This window comes from Plecotus auritus (assembly GCF_963455305.1).
Source record: "Plecotus auritus genome assembly, chromosome: 4".
NCBI classification, from domain to species: Eukaryota; Metazoa; Chordata; class Mammalia; order Chiroptera; family Vespertilionidae; genus Plecotus; species Plecotus auritus.
The window spans coordinates 70,444,543-70,464,513 of record NC_137775.1 but is presented as its reverse complement, the minus strand read 5'-3'; the positions used below and the strand labels follow the sequence as shown (position 1 = coordinate 70,464,513).

The 19,971-nt window shown below is 39.4% G+C and overlaps 2 protein-coding genes across 6 annotated transcripts in view; one reads left to right on the top strand and one right to left on the bottom strand.

The window, feature by feature from the left end:
• The window catches only part of COL9A1 (collagen type IX alpha 1 chain), a 170,930-nt gene extending 170,049 nt beyond the window's left edge, over positions 1 to 881 (bottom strand). Inside the window, exon 1 of the mRNA XM_080665321.1 lies at positions 693 to 881. Coding sequence (XP_080521447.1) covers positions 693 to 742 — 50 coding nt within the window. The 5' untranslated portion in view covers positions 743 to 881. The remainder of the gene's footprint in view (positions 1 to 692) is intronic.
• A 1,651-nt stretch (positions 882 to 2,532) lies between these two features.
• Positions 2,533 to 19,971, top strand: part of FAM135A (family with sequence similarity 135 member A) — a 108,490-nt gene continuing 91,051 nt past the window's right edge. For 3 of the 5 annotated variants that reach the window (XM_080665319.1, XM_080665317.1, XM_080665316.1), the window contains exons 1-2: positions 2,539 to 2,828; positions 19,303 to 19,382. In XM_080665319.1, coding sequence (XP_080521445.1) covers positions 2,737 to 2,828; positions 19,303 to 19,382 — 172 coding nt within the window. In that variant the 5' untranslated portion in view covers positions 2,539 to 2,736. Of the gene's footprint in view, positions 2,829 to 10,735; positions 10,826 to 12,770; positions 12,892 to 19,302; positions 19,383 to 19,971 lie in introns of all 5 variants that reach the window. The other 2 variants (XM_080665320.1, XM_080665318.1) reach the window with 2 other exon arrangements.

The window sequence follows — 19,971 nt, the reverse complement described above, 5'->3', positions numbered from 1 at the left end:
ACACCTGTAATAATCTGAACAATAAAGATTTATTTATTTTTTTTTAAAAGAAGTCACTGCTTTAGTGCCCCTTTCACACTATATAGAAAAAACTTGTTTGCCATTTAATCAATTATGTAGCTATCAGGGTTTTTTCCATAATGTCATTACTAAAGACTATGGTATATGCATTTTTAAAACTGCATTTGTTTTACAGAGGTTCAAATATTTTTCTTTAATACACTCACTATTATATACTCAGAAAAATATACAATAAAAGTTTCCTTTCCCTCCCCTCACCAAACACCCAGCCTCCAAATTTCCCTCTCACAAGCAACCAATATTGTCAGTTAAAATAAAAAAGAAATAAATCTTTTTTTAAGAGTTTGCTATTACATTACAAGGAAGAAAAACTTGGTAATTGAGTTTTATATGGCGGTTCCTCTAGATAGGCATGGCTATTAAGTCATAAAGTAATATTACAACATTAAGTTATGGAGTAATACATTTGTCCTCATGGTTTGTAGCTGTTACTAACCCATCAGGAAGTCCTATAATGAAACCTTGTTTAGCTCCATCTCATATTTGTTAAGATTATATAACTTTTAAAAAACTTACCCTTGAGTACTGGGGGCACTCACCTAGTGCCTACAAGTGATTAAATCAATACTTTGCACAGAGACAATTCACTGATATTTGATGACTTGTCTTACCCGTACTGGATTGTAAACTCCGAGAGTTGGAAATGAATCTTAATCCTCATTGTACCTTATACTTGGCACACACTAGTACTCAAAAATACTACTTAAATTTATCTATCCTTAAATTTTAAAATCCTTAAAATGCTCACCATGATATAACCTTTGCCTACTTCTCTAGCCACACTTCCTCAAATTATGGCATCAGATTGTTCTTAGTTTTAGTTCTGTAAAGATAAGTTACTCATTATATGGTTTCTTTGCTTCAAGTGATCCCTTTCTTCTTTTATCCACTCACCTCTCCCACCTCCCCCACACACATCCGACTTCATTAACTCTCTGGAATCATTTTCTCCTGAAATATTTCCTGACTTAAAACCTCTCCAAACCTCAACTGGATTAATGCTACAGAGAACCAGCCGTTAGTTCTCTGGGCACATATCTGCACTACACCATCACATCATAAAGTAACTATGCAAACACTCCACACAAGTTGTTTTGGTGGTATCCTCTAAGATTAGTACACTGTCTGGCACATAGATAATTTTAATATGTGATTTGAATAAAAAGAACAAGTAACAGGGAAGTCATCTTGGCACAGAGTGTATTTCAGGGAAGGCATAGATGTAGAAATGCAAATAAATGAATATTTGGTATACTTTTCTGAGACAGAACTTAAAAAAATAGAAAAGGATTTCAATTTTGAGGGTACAATTCAGATCACAAAACAAATAACAAAGGCCCTTATGAGAAAGGATAGTAAAATGAGATTTGGCTATTAATAAAAAGACAAAGATTAGGCACCGGGAAAGCACGACATTGGCTGTTATCATAGGACAACGGGACATTTCATATTGTTGAAAATACATACCAAGATGAAGGAAAACCAGAGGTTAAATATTCCAAACCTGCCTCCCAAATACGGGGCATGACGATATTTCCAAACCGGTATACAAAGCTTTTCCTTCAAATTCGTTTTTATTATACATACATACAATGTGCCATTTAAGCACTTTAAAAAGTACAGTTCAGTGCCATTAAGTACAGTCATACTGTTGTACAACCATCACCACCGGCCATCCTCTTCAATCACTTTTAACACACAGGCTGCAGCCGCAACTTCCTTCTTTCCATTCACTTTGTTTTAGTAACCTTCTGAGCTTTATGCACCACAAAGCTTTCTGAGGGTTCCACTCAAGAAACTGGGATGCGTGAGGTAAATCACTGAAGGATGACCCTTCACAGGCTACCCAAGTCATGTGCTTGTGGTCATGGAAGTTATGAGGCAAAGGTTCACTTCATCGCCCCGCTCCAGCCCTCTTGAGCATCAATCACTGACAAGTAACCGTAGCAGCACCCACGTCTCCCCAAAGAAATGCAACAACGGAGTCCCTAAAAGACAGCTGTCGAGAGCCAGCGTGGATCGCCCGCGGCTTCCTGTCCACAAAGTGCGTGGGGCAGGGACCGGCTCTTTATCCGGGACTACAGGGAGCAGGTGAAGAGAGAAGAATCAAGGACAATATGAGAAACGCAGCTGAAGTGTCAGTGCTCCCCCTTTCTGCCCTCCTCTGGTTCCTTGTTCTTCAGCATCAACCGCTTCGCCCTTACTCTAGTTCCCTTAATCCCGCAGCCGGGCCGGACCCTTGGGCCTCGCGCTTTTTATTGACGCAAACCTCCAATTCTCGCGGGAACTCGGGAGCGGGAGCCGTTTAGGGCGGACAAACCTCGAAATCTCGGTTGGCCTTGGAGCTGAAGCCGCGGCTGAGGGGCTTAAACGGAGGAGGAGGGGCGGGGCGCAAGGCTGGGAGGGGGCGGGGCCTAGACTTAGGGGAGGGGACAGGTGGGAGGGGCCGGCGAGTGAAGGCGGGGGGCGGGGCCGAGTGGCCCGGGACCTGTTGATCGCAGGTAGCGCCGACTGGTCCGGGCTCCCTCGGGATTGAGGCGAGTGCGCATGCTCCCGGGCCTTGTCGGGCCAGTAGCCGAGCGGCGGTGACGAACCGGCTCCTCTCCTGCGGTGGTTGCGGTAGCTGCGATGGCGATGTGAGGGGCCCGAGGCGGGATGGTGCTTACCCGGGAAGGGCCGTATTCTTCCAGTAGGACTACGAGCTCCTCCGTCCGACAGGCGGTGGAGGTGGCCGAGCCGGGCGAAAGGTAAGTCCCTCCGTCTCCCCTGGCTCCCGACATCGTCGACCCCTCCCCCCGCCCCTCTTTCCCACGGGCCGGGCAGGAAACGGCCTCTTTCTCACTGTCCCCCTCGTCCGCTTCGGCCCCTCGCTCGGCGGCTCCCGGTCTGAGCCGGGTCCCGGGCCCGCTGAAGGTCGGTGGGGACGGCAGTGCCGAGTGCGCTCGGGGGTGCCGAGGGTTCGCGGCGCGCCGCTCGCCGGGGTCCCCCTGCCGCCCCTGATCTGCGGCGTCCCTTGGCCGACTTTGCCTGAACCTCACTTCGGCGGTTTCCCGGACTGAGCTTGCCCTTCGCCCTCTGCTCCATCCTTGCTCCTCCGCCTTGTCTTTACCCTCCTTTCTGGGTTCAGCCTTTTCATCCCCGCCTCCCACGTGCCTTTTCGCCTCGGTGGTCGGTCCCTGGGTTTGAGGGAGGCAGGGCATCCTTTTACTCCCCTCGATTTATTTCTTCTCTCGCGCTGTGCATCCCCAGTCTGGCTCTCGCTCGACGTTCATTACTCTCACGGACCAGGTTTCTCACTCTGGTGCCTCTCATTTCTTCCTTGGCTGCCTTTTATTCTCATACTGTATACCTCCTCTCGGTACTTCATCTTCCTTGTCTTTTGTTGGTTTCTGATTGTGCGTCTTGCTTTAGCATCGCTTGAGCTGATTCTGTGCCCCACCATTGCTCCGGAGGCCCTCACTCCCTCAATCCTTACCTCTCTCTCTTGGTACCCAGCTTGGCCGCTGTCCGTCTCGTGGCCCCTGCCCTTCCGTCTTTTTCCATCCTGATCCTATTTCTAGTCTCTAGTCTTGATTCCCCCCTCCCCTCTAGGATTTTTTTTTTCTTCCTGTTTGCTTAGGTCGAGTCTCTTAACTTTAATCCATTTAACTTTGTATTAACTCAACAGTTCTGGTCTCTTCTGCTTTCTACCTAAGCTACTAGGTGTCCACTCAATATATTTAGTTCAGCTTTCAGTTTAATAACATCTCTTCATCTTCTTTCTTCACTGACTGGAAATATCACCAAAAGAGTGACAGTGGCAATAACCTGTTACACTTACTGATTGAAGTCTTAATTTTTAAGAATTATGTTTACCTGACATACTAGGAGAAACAACTTGAGTACAGATTTGATGAAATTATAAAGGATTAAGGTTTGTTAAAAGGCTGAGCTATAAACGAAGAAGGTTAAAATTTGGAAGTGTTATTGTCCTCCAGGAAATACAGTTGTCCAAGAACAAATCTTAAATGAAATTTAACAAAGTTTATTTTATAAAATTGGGTGTTAATTTTCATACATTTGCTATTTCAATTGATTGCATCATTTTCCTGATGGTCTCTATCCCCTTTAGTAATTGCGTACAATTTCTACTAAATAATAGAATTAGTGTGCTTTACTGAAGGAGAAATATGTGAGAACACAAGTCTTAAAATTGTTAATTGAGCAAAAGAACTTCTAAACAGTTTTGGAAAATTTTCCCCCATCTCCCTGTGATCAAGATTTGGCTTACATAAAACTTGTCTGTATATAAATCATGATATAGTATCTTATTTTGAAGGCATCTGCTGAAGCAGTTGCTTTTAGTTAAGTTTGCCTTTATCCCAGAGTTTAAGGTTAACTTAATTATGTATTTCTTTCTGGAATCTCATGGGTGTCCACAAACAGTAAATTCTTCCCTATGTTGTCTATGTCAGGTAGGAATTAAAATTTTCGGTTTCTGTTGTACAAAGGTAAACACCAAGACAAAAAGTGTAGTTCCTTATTCAAAGTGATAGTAAAGGTAAAGGTAGAGAGAGAAACAGTTTAGGATCTGATGCCATTAAGCCACACCTCTTTTGGAAGAACCAGCAGTTACTGTGTGTGTGGTACAAGGTGATGCACTCCTCAGCTTTTAAGTTTTTTAAAAAATGGTTTTCCCAGTGCAAATATATAACTGCTGCTTCCAAAGAAAGCTTCCCTGCCTTTCAAAGGCAAGTCTTTTATTTTCAGATAGCTATTCATTAAAAAAGTAAATGCTTACAAATTCTTGTTGGTATTTTTTAATGAGCTGATTCTGTGCTCTTAGAAATTAAGGATTAATGGTTGATAGCAGGTACAGGACTAGAAGTCAGAAGATCTAAACTCTTATGATGACTCATGACATTAGTTTATAGAAGCCACTTAACCTCTATGACTTGGTGTCTCTACCTGTAATATGTGGGGGGGAAAAGTAACCACCCAGTAATCTTTAAGTAGCAGACTAAACCTTAATTATTTATAAACATGCTTAGGGCCACCACAGACAAAAATTGCTACATAAGTACTGATTTTATCTCTTTTAGACTGTGTAGTAGTGTGTAAATGAAAGCTTAAATCCCAAATCACTGGGATTTAGATTTTTTTTAATTTCAGATTTCTGTGAAAAGCCTAGTAGAAGGCTGTGAACTATGGACTAGCTTAGATTAATGTTCATATACAGCAAAACAAACGCTACAGCATTCAGTATATAGAACAACTATGCCCTTTGTTCGCCAGGATTTGGCACTGAAAATGTAAGAGTTATACCTTCGGTTACTTACAATGTTTCTCTTATCTTATATTTTAGCTTTGCTTACTGTAGGTAATAGACCCTTGAGAATGGGGGTTGTTTAGTGGATAGAAAAGGCAAGGATTTCCTTTGCTTTAACTCTAGGTATTGAGGAAAAACTTGCTTCACAGTGAGTTTTGTGATGTGTACGTGTGCATTAAAGAAATGGGTGGAAGATGGGAGCATATAGATCTGGAGTGATGGTTTCTTTCCCCCACTGAGTTGTTTGTCAGGAAGAAGGTTTAGAGATGAGTAAGAATAAGAAGCAGAGTGGTGATAAAGAAGAAAGCATTCTTAATGGACCTAATGGTTTTTCAGAAAAGTTATGAAGCACAGGTTGTTAATCAGGTCTAGATTTTTCAGAAGGAATAGAGTGAAACAACTCCACAGGGGTTTTAAATTTTATTTTTAAAGATGACTGTTTTTTAACAGGTACATACGTGGTTACCAATGATGTGCTAAATTTAATAAAAATTAGCCCTTTTTTTCTTAATGGGAATGTAAAGTTGTCAGGCATATACCATTAAGAGATGTCTCCTACTTGAATAACCCCTTAGGTCAGTGGTCGGCAAACTCATTAGTCAACAGAGCAGCAAACCGCGGCTCACGAGCCGCAGTTTGCCGACCACTGCCTTAGGTGGTTTTTGTTTTGATGAAATAATTTTTATGAACTGTCTCTCAACCAGGAGAGCATTCTGAGAAAATATTTTCTTTTACGGGATTAGGTCTCTTTGACCATCTATAATATACAAAATATTTCTCAATTATGTCATTCTATAGAGTTCTGATATTGATAGTATTATGTTCTGTTAAGTTTTATTAATTTCCCTTTTGCTGTACTTCTCAATATATTCTGAACTAGAAGTATTCCCTTATTGAAATACCCTTGAAGTTGCCTTAAAGGATTCAGCTGCTTCATTCACGATTGTTTTTTTAAAGCAGTCTTATCTCTGACACCTGCTCTTGGATGTCTCCAAGTTGCCAGTAAGTTATTGGCTTCAATTGGAAATATGTACTGCTAATTGTAAATGTCTAAGCAGCAAAGTGAGGGCTTATTGTTAATCACAATTTAAGACATTGGAAGCCTTTGCCATTACTTTTGTCTTTTGGAATTGAAAAACCCAGATTTTAAAACCACTCTCATTCTTACTCAGATCTACTTTAAGACTGAAAATTAGTTACTTTCCTCAGGCAAATAAGATTAGACTGTAGGCTGTCACCAGTCCTCTTCTCTAATCTTACAACTATTTTATGTTAAGGTATGATAATTATATAATGTAATGCTTGCCAAGGGCCCCGGTTTGGTAAAGAAGTTCTGAAATAGTCCTTCAGGCAGAGGGAACTAGAGAAATGTCAATAAGGAATGAAATAGAAATATTGTTTGAATTAGAAAGTTGAAATATTCACTGTCTTGTTTTTTGTTGTTTTTGTTGTTTTGTTTCCAAGATCTTAATTGGAGGCCAGCTCTTCTCCCTTTAAAGTCCTATGGCCTGTAAATGAAAATATTTTCAAACCATGCAATTGAAACTTATACTAATGGCCTGTTTAGTTGAGTTGCATTATTTTGAATAGACATTTTCTTGAATGAAATCATATTTAAAAATTGAGATAAAATAAAACATGTCAGCAATTTATTGAGCTCCAAGTGCCATGCTTAGTGCTTTGTTTAAATTTGTATATATATATAATCTTTTTAAGCCTTAACCTTTTGACCTAGCAATTATAAATATTTCTTTTTGAGAAAATTTAGGCTTAGAGTCTGAATTAGAATCTAGGTCTGTCTGATACCAAAGTTACATGTAGACTAAAGAAAGCATAGGCAGTTAAGAAAACATTGTTTCTTAGAATATTTTTCAGAAAGAGGATTGTAATTTGTTCTCGTTCTGAGCTTTTTCTTTGTTGAGATAACTAATAACACTAAATATTTTAAGGAATGCTGGGCAGATTCCCAAACTAGGTAGTAGATGATGACTGTAGTTCTTTCTGAATTTCTCTTTATGTTAAAAGGAGTAACTAGTTTTTGGTACTTTGGGCTATCCTGTTTTTTTGGGTTTTTTTTTTTTTTTTTAAGGCATTTAATACATGATATTCAAAGGCACTCTGTCTTATGTTACTGGCAGGTTTGTTTTATGGCATAGATGTATCCCTGAAAAATATATATGAACTGTTTTTGATAAATTAAATCCTGTTTTCCATATAATGTCAGAGGTGGCTTTCATTAAGTGCCCCATAATAAGCAATCAGTTTTTTCAGTTTCTTTACTTCATTCTCATGTACTAAGTCAACCATGGAAAGGCTCTCAAAAGTTCCTAACTTTTTTTTTACATTATGTTTAAAAATAATTTTATATGGATTTTCTATTATATTAACACACTTATCCAAAATGAATAGTTTTCTGTTTTGAGAGTTGCCTCCCACATGCCCCCAACCTCCACCAGGGTAAAGTATCTAACCCGCAACCTAGGTATGTGCCCTGATCAAGAAGACCTTTAGGTGTGCTGGATGATGCTCCAACCAACTAACTCACACAGGCCAGGGCAAGAACAGTGCCTTTAAAACTTCAGATATGGTGTTTGTGGGATGTGGGAAATTAGAAGGTTTCATAGTTAGGGAATAATGTTAATTAAATGGAAAATTGACTGTAGTAGTTTATCAAGTGCAAATGTTTTTTCATTGTTGCATTCTGATTTCAGTTTTTGTTTTATTATTGGTATATTTATCTTACGGCTTGATGATCATTGAATCTGTTTGCTATAACAATTCAGGTGTAGGCTTTAGAAACATGCAAATTTAAATGTAAACTGTGGAGTTTTATACATTTGAGATTTTTGTCTTTTTTCATTATTTCCTAAATGTGACCTTAGATAAATTATGTAACCATTCTGATCCTTAGTTTGCTCCCCTGTAAAATGGAGTAATAACAGCTCTTTTGCATTTTTATGATAATTAAATAAAATAACATAGTTAAAGTTACTGGTGTAAGAGTAGGTGCTCCAAAAAGTTCTGAATGTCTGTTCTGTTTGGTTCCTATTTTATATTGTTATTTGACCTGTATTTGGTATCAAAAGGGAAACAGAGGTTTTTAAAAAGTTTGTCTATCAAGCTATTCTCTTTGTCTTTCCTTTGAAGATGTCCCTTTTCTCCTCTCCCCAAAAGAGAAGAATTTTATCTTAAATATTTCTATAATTTCTGCAGTGTAGCATATGACTGGCCCTCAGGAGTTCATCTTGATGTCTAAGGAGTGGGAGCAAAAGTTTCTAGACCAGTGACTGTCCATGTCCCCTCTATTGTAATGATTCTGATAAACTCATCTTCACTGAACCACTTTTTAAAATGAAATGTCACTGATGAAAGTGTGTGTGCATGTAAATAATTGTGAAGGCAAAAGAAGGCTAAAGCCATCTGAATGGTGGTGATTTTCAGAGTCAGACAAGTAACAGGTGGCTTGGCCATTTTAAAGCAGGATATAATCCAGTGACTTAGCATATTTAACCTTTACAAGCGGGAACTATGCAGAGTGTTAGGGCCCTAGCGAATCAAAAAGACAACTGCATCAAAAAATAGGACAGATATTTAGACTGAACCAACTATGAAGATTTAAACAATTTAGGTGGCCAGAATTACACCAGATAACAGGTTTAGATGCAAGATTAATCTACATGTCATTGGCTGATTGTTCTCAATTCATAACTGTATGTAACTTATAATTTTTGATGTGATTATTAAGGTTCAAAATAACAGTTATGGAAGGTGGTAGTCTACATCTTTATGATGGAGAGAAGAAAATATCTGCCAAAGAGTATACATGGTCTTTATTCTAACACTGGGGGCCCAGTGCATGAATTCATGCACCTTAAAAGGAACCGTGGGATGCAAGGCTGTGGTGGGCACAGAGGCAGATCTCGGCCCATCCTCCACGCCCCCACCTGGCCCCTCCCTCCGAAACCCCCGGTCCCCTGTCTGCTGGCAGCCCTGCTCCCGTTGCCACTGCTCCCTTGCACTGATGGCGCCGGCTCCACTCGCACCCACTGACACACCTGCTGATGGTGTGGAGTGATTGGGGCTGGTGCCAGCAGCGGGTAAGAGCAGGGCTGGCGCCATCAGCAGGTGCAAGCAGCAGCTGCTGTTGCCCTGATTGCCCCTCAGGAGCACGGGAAGGTGGAAAAGCCTCCAGGGGCGATTGGGGCTGGCAGCCGCCGCTCACAACCGCTGACTGCGCTGAGAGATCTGGACCAGCGGTGCACTGGCAGCAGGAGTGAGCGCAGGGCAGGACTGCGGCACACGGGAGCAAAGAATTTTCAGTAACTACCAGAGGCTTGCCCCGATGTCAGCAACTGGCACCCCACCTTGGTCTGGTGCCTCCATTCACCTGCTCCACCATCCCGCCACGGCTGACACCCACCATGTTCTGCGCATGCCCCCTGGTGGTCAGTGCACATCATAGCGACCAGTTTGGTTGTTCCACCATTCGGTCTATTTGCATATTAGGGTTTTATATGTATAGATTTTTAGTACCTAAAATAATTATACCAATGGCAAAAGATTTCATTTTTAATTTAAGCAATAAATATTTGGAGTTTGGGAAAAACTATAGCATATCTAGGCAACATTTTTGTCAAAATATTTTAGGTAACTTAGCACATGTGTGATTGTGTGTTTGTGCACACACACATTTCATTCAGAAATGATTTCGAAAATCATTTCTCTACCCAGGGAGTTATTTAAAAATTGTGAGTTCTACATCTTAAAAATTAATAGATTTATGATGTTTTGGGTATTCATGAAGATTTTTTCTGAACCACTAAACAGAAGAAAGTAGTCTTTAAACAGAAGAAAGTAGTCTTCTATTTATTACTGTGCTTTAAAATATGTACCAGTGGATCTTTAACAAAGATATAATAGTTAATGCTGATATCAGTTAAACTGTGAATGAAAACAAAATCTCTAAAACTTATTCCTAAACCTTACAGAGGATATAGATCTTTTAGATATATTGAGAATATTAAGTAACTAACAAAGAATATGTTTTTTGTTTTTTTTTTAAATATGTTTTATTGATTTTTTTACAGAGAGGAAGGGAGAAGGTTAGAGAGTTAGAAACATGAATGAGAGAGAAACATCGATCAGCTGCCTTCTGCACACCCCCTACTGGGGATGTGCCTGCAACCAAGGTACATGCCCTTGACCGGAATCGAACCTGGGACCCTTCAGTCCACAGGCCGACGCTCTATCCACTGAGCCAAACCGGTTAGGGCAAGCATATGTTTTCTTAAAGTGGACTCTTATGTTTACTCTTTTGTTTGAGATGTTATTTTTCCTTTTTCATAGGAGGAACAATATATTTTTAATAAGGATCAGCAACTGGACGTACAAGATTTGTTATTTAATAATGTTAAAATGAAGCTTTGACCAGTGGAGGTAAGAATATGGCATTTCTTTTGCATTTAATTCATAATAGATCAGATTATATGTCAAATTTCCATGAAGAACTATTTCAAGAGCTGTGAAGGGTCTAAGATTTTATCCCACTTGCAAGCTAACTAGTTAGCCTGCCACCAGTGCTGTGGATGTGGTCAGAAGACATGAGACTCCTGGGTCAAGGAGGATAGTTTATACCCACAGCAATAGCAGTTGCTAGAGTACCAGGCTACACCTATATATGAGTAGGTTGTGTTATAGTAGAGCAGTGGTTGGCAAACTGCGGCTAAGCCACTGTTTGCTGCTCTGTTGACTAATGAGTTTGCCGACCACTGACATAGACTCTCGATTCCAATAATTACAGGCTGTTGTTGTTCCTTGTGATTAAGCCCCTATCCCAGTGGTCGGCAAACTCATTAGTCAACAGAGCGGCAAACCGCGGCTCACGAGCCACATGTGGCTTGCGAGCTGCAGTTTGCCGACCACTGTAGTAGAGGAACCCTGAGCTAAGGGTACCTGAATTTTTTTTTTTTTGGACAATAATCTTGCCTGACTTATGCCTCAGGGTGACACTTTATCTCTGTTACTTGGGACAGTAAACATATTTGCCCTGTGTTCCAGAATGAAATACTATCTCTGATTTTCTTAGATTTTGCTAAACACATCCTTGAAAAATAGCCTGGAACAATAAGTAGTCATTGTCTCTGCCTGCAAGACATACAGAAACACAAGACTCTGGAGAATTGTCTTTCAATACTTCCTTCTCTGAATTGTTTTATAAAGCATGTATTATCGATAAAGATGATTATAGCAATGCTTTTTTGAAATAGTGAAAAGATGGAAACCACTGAAATACCCAATAATAGGAGATTGTTTCAATTATGACATTCACAGTGTAATAGTTAACAATTAAAAATAATGTTACAAAACTACATTTATTTACATAGATGTTCATCAAAAAAATTAAGTGAGCCCTGGCCAATGTGGCTCAGTTGGTTGGAGCATTGTCTTGTACAGCAAAAGGTCACAGGTTTGATTCCCTCCTGGTCAGGGCACATACCCAGGTCTGGGGTTCAATTCCCAGTTGAGGTGCATTTGGGAGGCAACTGATCAATGTTTCTCTCTCACATGATGCTTCTCTCTTTTTCTCTCTCTCCCGCTCTCCCTTCCTCTCTGTCTAAAATCAGTAAAAACATATCCTCAGGTGAGGATTAACAACAACAACAAAATTAAGTGAAATAAACATTATAAAATACACATGTGGTTTGATACCACCTTTATAGAAATTGTACAAATGCACATATATATGAAGAATATATACCAAAGTATATATTGTAGTGAATAGAATTGTGAATGTTTTCTTTTTTGCTTATCTGTATTATTTTAACATTTTTGAAGATGAATGCTTTCAGGTTTTTGTAATGAGGAAGAAATTTTTTTTGAAATTTAAAGATGAATAGTCATTTAAGAACTTCACCTAACAGAGAAAAACCTTCATGAGTATAAATGAGGATTAAAGCATGTTAACTTCGGAGTTGCCTTTATGTGCAATGTAGAACTAGAAGAGGATAATTAGGTAGTTTAATTTTTCCTTAATAAGTTACTATTTTATTTATGATAGATAAAGTCAAGAGTTTCTTTTAGTAATTTGGTGTATTATTTATTATCACATGCCACGAAGGGAAACAAATCTTAGAAAAAGCATTCTAACAGGACATATCTTAAATTATATTATAGAGTGCTATTTTAGTAAATATATTATTAGTCAGTATGCTTGGTAAGTATAGATTCTGGTGCTGTTTTGTTGGATTAGTCTAAGTTAGATACACTAATTTGCTTCACTTTTCTGCCTATATATGATACTCAAATATGTTTAAATAGTAGTGTTTTTGTAAGTTGGCATTTTTGTTGTTGAGCTTCTCATTATTTTTTCCCCCTTCTTTAGCCAAGGTGGTGTTACCAGATTTGTCTTCTGAATATAAATTAAAAATGACTGAAATTCAAGCAATGGTAGAATTCTCCGTGGAGCTAAACAAGTTCTACAATGTGGATTTATTTCAGAGAGGGTGTGTATTTTAATGTGAAAACTATATATTTTGTATAAGATAATATGTACAGTTTTCTTTTATATTTAATTACACACTTTTGTTCCAGTATATATAAGGAAAACAGTGAGGTATATTCAAGTAATTATTTTCTCAGAGAATTTTATTTTTAAATACATGTTTGAGAATTATCCACATGGGATATAATGATAATACTGGATATATTAACATATGTTTATATATTTATACCAATAATTGAGAGAACTTTAATGAAAATGTGTAAGATCTCATTTCTCCTTTTTTAAAAGCTTATAGTATACGGGGAAAATAAAATATATATCCAAAACACCAAAGAAGGATACAAAATGATGAATGTTCAATAAGTGTATGTAGGAATTGCTCTAGGAAAAAATAGAAAAAATATCTTTCTAGTTCTATATTAGGAAAGTCATTATAGAAGGATAGGATCAAAGTATGAATAAGACTTGGATAAGCAAAGGATAAACTTATCCTATAATATCAGTCTCTCATAATATTTATTATTGGTGTAAAAAGGTATGAGATCCACAGATCTAAGAGAGAGCAAGCAGCATGAATCAAGTCTTGGAACTGGGAATTAATATGTTATTTCAAAAAATACTTAGGAGATTGGATATTCTCTAGAAGAAATGATAGTAAAAAAAGGAGAGGTTATGTTTGTGAAAGCCTTTTAATGTCTGGGGAAGAGTTGAGACTGGGGACTAGGATAGCTATTGATGGTTTCCAAGTAAGAATGAAATTATTACTATTATTACAATAAGGAATTACTAACTTGATGAAGATTATGATATATTAGATTGATGGTTGGTTGTGTATAAGAAATAGAATCAGGCGGAACAGTTTAGAGGTGCTTGCACTTACTCAAGATATATACCCAAAGGTCTGTACTAAGAATGGTAGTAGTGCAGCTGTGACTAACAGGAGTAGAATGAGAGAAATCTATTGTTTTTTGTTTGTTTTTTTGTTTGTTTTTGCTTGGCATTGCCATTTTGTTGAAAATATAAAACAATTATGCTCTGCTCTGCTCCACATGATCTCTCATCCCTCAGTAGGACAGCCAAGGGTTATTCTTATGGTAGAGGCAGGAGTGCAAGAAAGAGCAGAGGAGCCAAGGCCCCTTGAATAGGCCTACTTGTTACTTCCACTGCATTCTATTGGCTAAGCAAGTTACAAGACCAGACAAGGTGTCTAGGCTAGTGGTTCTTTGGCCAATAAAATTTAAAACTTTATGGATATCTCTATATATTTTTTCTTCTTTTCCTTTTTTCTTGGGTATCTATGTTTTTATATAACCCATCCTATGAAACCTATACCCAAAATTGTATTTTAAGACATGACTATTCTCTAGATGTAGTCACTACTCCTAGAGGATCAGAATTCTGTGGGATCATGCCCTTAAATTCCCTAAAAACCCTCTTGTCAAACAAAATGTGTACTTAGACACTGCCTTAATTCCAGGGGTCCTCAAACTACGGCCCGCGGGCCACATGCGGCCCGCCGAGGACATTTATCCGGCCCCCCGGGTGCCGCTGCCTGTCCTGCTTAGCAGCCGACTCGTCCCGGGCCCGCAGTGCGCATAGGAATTTGTTCATAGTTTTTTTAAAAACTATAGTCCAGCCCTCCAACGGTCTGGGGGACAGTGAACTGGCCCTCTGTTTAAAAAGTTTGAGGACCCCTGCTTAATTCCTTTAGAGAGCTTAAGAAAGGGATTTATAGCCACACCCGTGATTTGATCTTTGTCTATGGCTGCATTTTATTTTGAAAAATCTTTAGGGAAACAGTTTTATATTCCAACCCAGCAAGTCCTGGTCTCTCTTAGATTCTGCTTGTAAGATGACCACTTGTTTCTTTAGCTTATCTCCATCTTGCAAAATCTTATACTTAGGTAAGAGCAGCCATTGACATTTTTAGCATTCTGCCAGGAAATTAGCTTGCTAACGTACAAAAATTTCTTAGGTACATTGTCTAAATTATTCTAAGTTATTGCTGACATTATCCTCCTATCTAATAAAAGAGTAATATGCAAATTGACCGCACCTCCCCTATACCCACAAGCCATGCCCACCAGCCTCGCCCACCAGCCAATCAGGAGTGAATATGCAAAGAAACCCAACCAAGATGGCTGCAGCCACTGAGAGCAGGAGGGAGGCTTGGGTTTCCCCGGCAATGGAGGAAGCCAAGCTTTCCGCCTGCCCTTGCCGGCCAAGGCCTCCACTCAAGGCTACAAAGTTTCAATTATAGAAGATACATAAAACCAAACAGAAATGGCGGCAGCCACGGAGCTGGAAAGAGCAGGAGGCTAGAATTGCCCACGGCGATGGAGGAAGCCAAGCTTTCCGCCTGCCCTTGCCGGCCCAGGCCTCCACTCAGTGCTACAAAGTTTCAATTATAGAAGATAAATAAATCCCAACAGAAATGGCGGCAGCCACGGAGCTGGAGAGAGCAGGAGGCTAGGGTTGCCCGTGGCGATGGAGGAAGCCAAGCTTCTGCAGCCCTGGCCCGCTTTGGCCTCCTCTTAAGGCTACAAAGTTTCAATTATAGAAGATAAATAAATACCAACAGAAATGGCTGCTGCCATGGAGCAAGCAGAAGGCTTGGCTCCACTCCAGGCTACAAAGTTTCAATTGTAGAAGATAAATAAATCCCAGATACCAGGGCCTCCGCTTGGGTCGCCGAGGGGCGTGGGCGGCCTACAAACCACCACAGGCCCCTCTCCCAGGCCGCCCCACACCCCAAGGGAACCCCCACCCTGATCCGGGACACCCTTCACGGCAAACCACCTGGCCCCCACCTGTGCACCAGACCTCTATCCTATCCAATAAAAGAGTAATATGCAAATTGACCATCACTCCAACACACAAGATGGCTGCCCCCATGTGGTCAAAGATCGTGCTCCCATGTGGACACAAGATGGCCACCACAAGATGGCCAGCAGGGGAGGGCAGTTGTGGGCGATCAGACCAGCAGGGGAGGGCAGTTGGGAGGGACCAGGCCTGCAAGGGAGGGCAGTTAGGGGTGACCAGGCCTGCAGGGAGGGCAGTTCGGGGTGACCAGGCCGGCAGAGGAGGGAAGTTAGGGGTGACCGAGTCTGCAGGGAAGGGCATTTGGGGGGGATCCAGACCTGCAGGGGAGAGCAGTTGGGGGGTATCAGGCCTGCAGGGGAGGGCAGTTAGGGGTGACCAGGCCTGCAGGGGAAGGCAGTTAGGGGCAAACAGGCTGGCAGGGGAGCAGTTAGGCATCAATCAGGTTGGCAGGGGAGTGGTTAGGGGGTGATCAGGCTGGCAGGCAGAAGCGGTTAGGGGCAATCAGGAAGGCAGGCAGGCGAGCAGTTGGGAGCCAGCAGTCCTGGATTGCGAGAGGGTCCCAGATTGGAAAGGGTGCAGGCTGGGCTGAGGGACACACTCCCCATGCACGAATTTCGTGCACCGAGCCTCTAATATTTACATAAGTTTCATCACTACATAACATGGGTTACCATTTTTTTTTTTTCTCTAACAAGTAATTTTTTTAAAAAAAAAAATATATTTTTATTGATTTAAGAGAGGAAGGGAGAGGGGGAGACAGAGAGAAATATCAATGATGAGAGAGAATCACTGATTGGCTGCCTCCTGCATGCCCCCCACTGGGGGTCGAGCCCGCAATTCGGGTATATGCCCTTGACTGGAATCGAACCCAGGACCCTTCAGTCCGCAGGCCGAAGCTCTGTCCACTGAGCCAAACCAGCCAGGGCGGGTTACCATTTTTTAAGTCTCCTGTAGTTTCCTTGTTTTTCTTGCCTCTGTAAACCTGTTACTTTGGTCTCCAAGTCAGTACCACATATTTTTAAGTTTTTGTTAGGTACCAATTTCTGTATCAGTTCTATATTGCCACAGTAATGCAGCTAACAACAAACACAAAGCCTCAGTGGCATCACAACAATAAACATTTATTTTTGCTTTAAGTCTATAAATCAGCTGAGTGGCTCAGCTGATCTGGGCTGGCTTGACTAATCTTTTCTGGGTTGGCTGGGTGCTAGTTGATGCAAAATGGCCTCACTGCCTCACCTGGATGGACTCAGTTATGTTTATGACCTCTCATATTTCAGCTTATTCTCATGGAAGAAGCAGGTTTCCCAAGTGAAAGAAACTATATAAGAAGACATTGTAAGACCTAGGCTTCGAATTAGCACACTGTCATCTCTGCCACATTGTATTTCCCACAACAAGTCATAAAGCCAGCCCAGATTCAAGGGGTTGGGAACTACATTCACTTTTTAATGGAAGTCACATTGCAAGCGGTGTAGAAACAGGGATGGGCAAAAAAAATGGAAACATTTTTTAAATCAACCTATCGCACACCTTAATTTCTAGAGGCATTTTGGGGAATAAATAGTAGGATTTAATGACTGATTCCATTTAGAGGATGATGCTGAGAGAAAACACTTAATTACTATATATGAAGAGGTATGGATTTGCATGATGTCTAGGATTACTTTGAAATAGCTCAGCAAAGAGAAAAAGTACTGTTTAATCAAATATGGTAAACATTTTTTAATGGATGGAAATAGGCAGTGGGCATATCAGTTCATTGCTTGACTTTACAGATTTAGAATTTGTAATGTGAGATTTAAAAGATAACACTGAAGTTTTAAATCACATTGACTTAGACAATATTAGAAATACTGAAGAGGATAACGGGTGTGGGACTCAAGATTAGTTCATTTTGATATGTTGAGTTTGAAATGAGATATCTGTTAATGAATAAAAATTCAACAGTTGGCTTTATTGAGTGATTTATGAATCAGGCAGTATCCCATTTAGCAAATAGAGAGGAGCCCCAGAAGCTGTACAATATGGAAGATGCTTTTAGACAGAAACTAGTTATGACAAGAAAGTTCTTAGAAAATAAAAGAAAGGGTTATTTCAAGTAAGGTTATCTTACAGGAAAGAAGGGATCTTATCAGGCAGATTGCCTGAACTTCCTTTGGTGGATGGAGAGTGCCTGCTTGACAGATTACCTCATTGGTAGAGGCCAGAAAATTCCAGACTAACCAATTAAGATAACATTCCTAGAAAAGGTTGAAACTGCAGTTTGGTGAGGTATTAAGTCTAGGTTCTTTGTGATGGGTTTTAGCATAAATAACTGTTTGGGCCTGTGGTTTTCTCTTTAACATATCCTAGTGGAGGTAGTTTATAAATAATTGGAGGTTTGGAACTGGGTATAAGGATTAAGTGAATTATCATTCCCTTTTATTGTCAACCAGCATAAATATAGCATGTATAATTACTGCTTTTATTAATTTGCTATTCTACAATCTGGTTCCCTATCAGTTGAGGACTTTTGAAGAGTATTGTTACTGTTCTTTTAAAAATCTAATGATGCGAGGCTTACTGTTTTTAGATATAAGGCTTGACTTATTTGTAAGAATATTTTCAAGGATATAATTTACTCTCTTTTTTTTTCTATTCTGATTTATCTTTTTTTAAATCTTTTACATCTTTTCTTTATGCTACTTAGGTCCTTAACTACTTCTGCCATTTAAGCTAGTTAATTTCAAGCTTGTGTTTAGCTGTTATGTTAAATAACTGTCAGCTCTGGTAGATAAACATACATAAATTATCTAAATTTATATTACGAAATAAAAATTTCTTTACTAGTTTGTTTTCTGATATATCAAATGATTACTTAGGATACTGAGATGAGAAACTTAAACTTTCAAGTAATTCCTATGCAATATTTTGTGATATTTAAAAAATAACATCAGTAAATATCTTACTGAATAACATTGGAATTATAGCCCAGTAAGGAGTAAATGGAAATGGAATGTGAGGAAACATTTCTTGTGCATGTTTCATTATGGTTCTTTTCCTGCTCTTCTAAATATCTTAGTGTTTAATTTGTCACCATTGTTGTTACATGATAAAGAACTGATTAAGCAGTAGCTAAACTTTAGGTAGGTAAAGAACATGTTACATCTGAGATTTGTTTTGAGTGGGTAGGTTTTTATAGTATGAAATCAGTTTTTAACATAACTCCTTTTTCTTTTCAAAATTGTGCATAAGAATAATTTATCCTTACTGTCTTTAAAAAATAAATTAAGCAATGAAATCGTTAGGTGCCTTATTACCTCCTCTGGTTGTGATGGCATTCTCTCATTTAAGTAAGAAATACCATATATATTTCTTACATTTTTCCCATTTATCTTTAAATATACTGATTTCCCTTTGGGTTTTATCCCACACTAATATTTGATCTGTGGATCTCATACTTTGTTTTCTACCAATGATAAATATTATGGGAGACTGATATTAGCAGATCAACTTTATTACTTTAGTATGTATAGCTATATAGAAATTGGGGCATTGCGTATCTTAAATGTTTTTTGAAATGGTTTATTTGTCTCTTTTGCTTTAGTTTTTACCAGATTCGTGCATCTATGAAAATTCCACCAAGAGTTCCCCACAGAGTAGAAGCTAGTTTGTTTCATGCAACAGGTAAGCCAAGTAATATTTTAAACAAGGAATATTTTCCACTTAAAAAAAAGATCTGAAACATTATACTAGCCAATGACTTTTCATAATTATTTTGTACAAATACAGGATACCAAAGAGCATCATTATAATACCTCTTATAAGAAATATATTTAAGACTTTCAGTAAAACAGGCTTGCTTATAGGTTACTTGTTTCCCTCTTAGCTCTCTTACTATGAGCAAATGAAAAAAATAAATGTATGTGAAATTTCCAGGGAGAAAAACGTAAGTACTGAAATGTAATTTAAAAATATACAGTGAGCCCTATCCGGTTGGGCTTGCCCGCAGACTGAAGAGTTCCGGGTTCAATTCTGGTCAAGGGCATGTACCTTGCTTGCATGTGGAAGGCAACCAATTGATGTACCTCTCTCACATTGATGTTTCTCTCTGTCTCTCCCCCTCCCTTCCACTATCTCTAAAATTCAATGGAAAAATATCCTTAGGTGAGGATTAACAAAAAAAGAAAAGAAAAATATACAGTGAGTCCTGGCCAGTGTCTCAGTGGTTAGAGTGTCGGTCCAGTCAGGGGCACATGTCTGGGTTGCAGGTTGT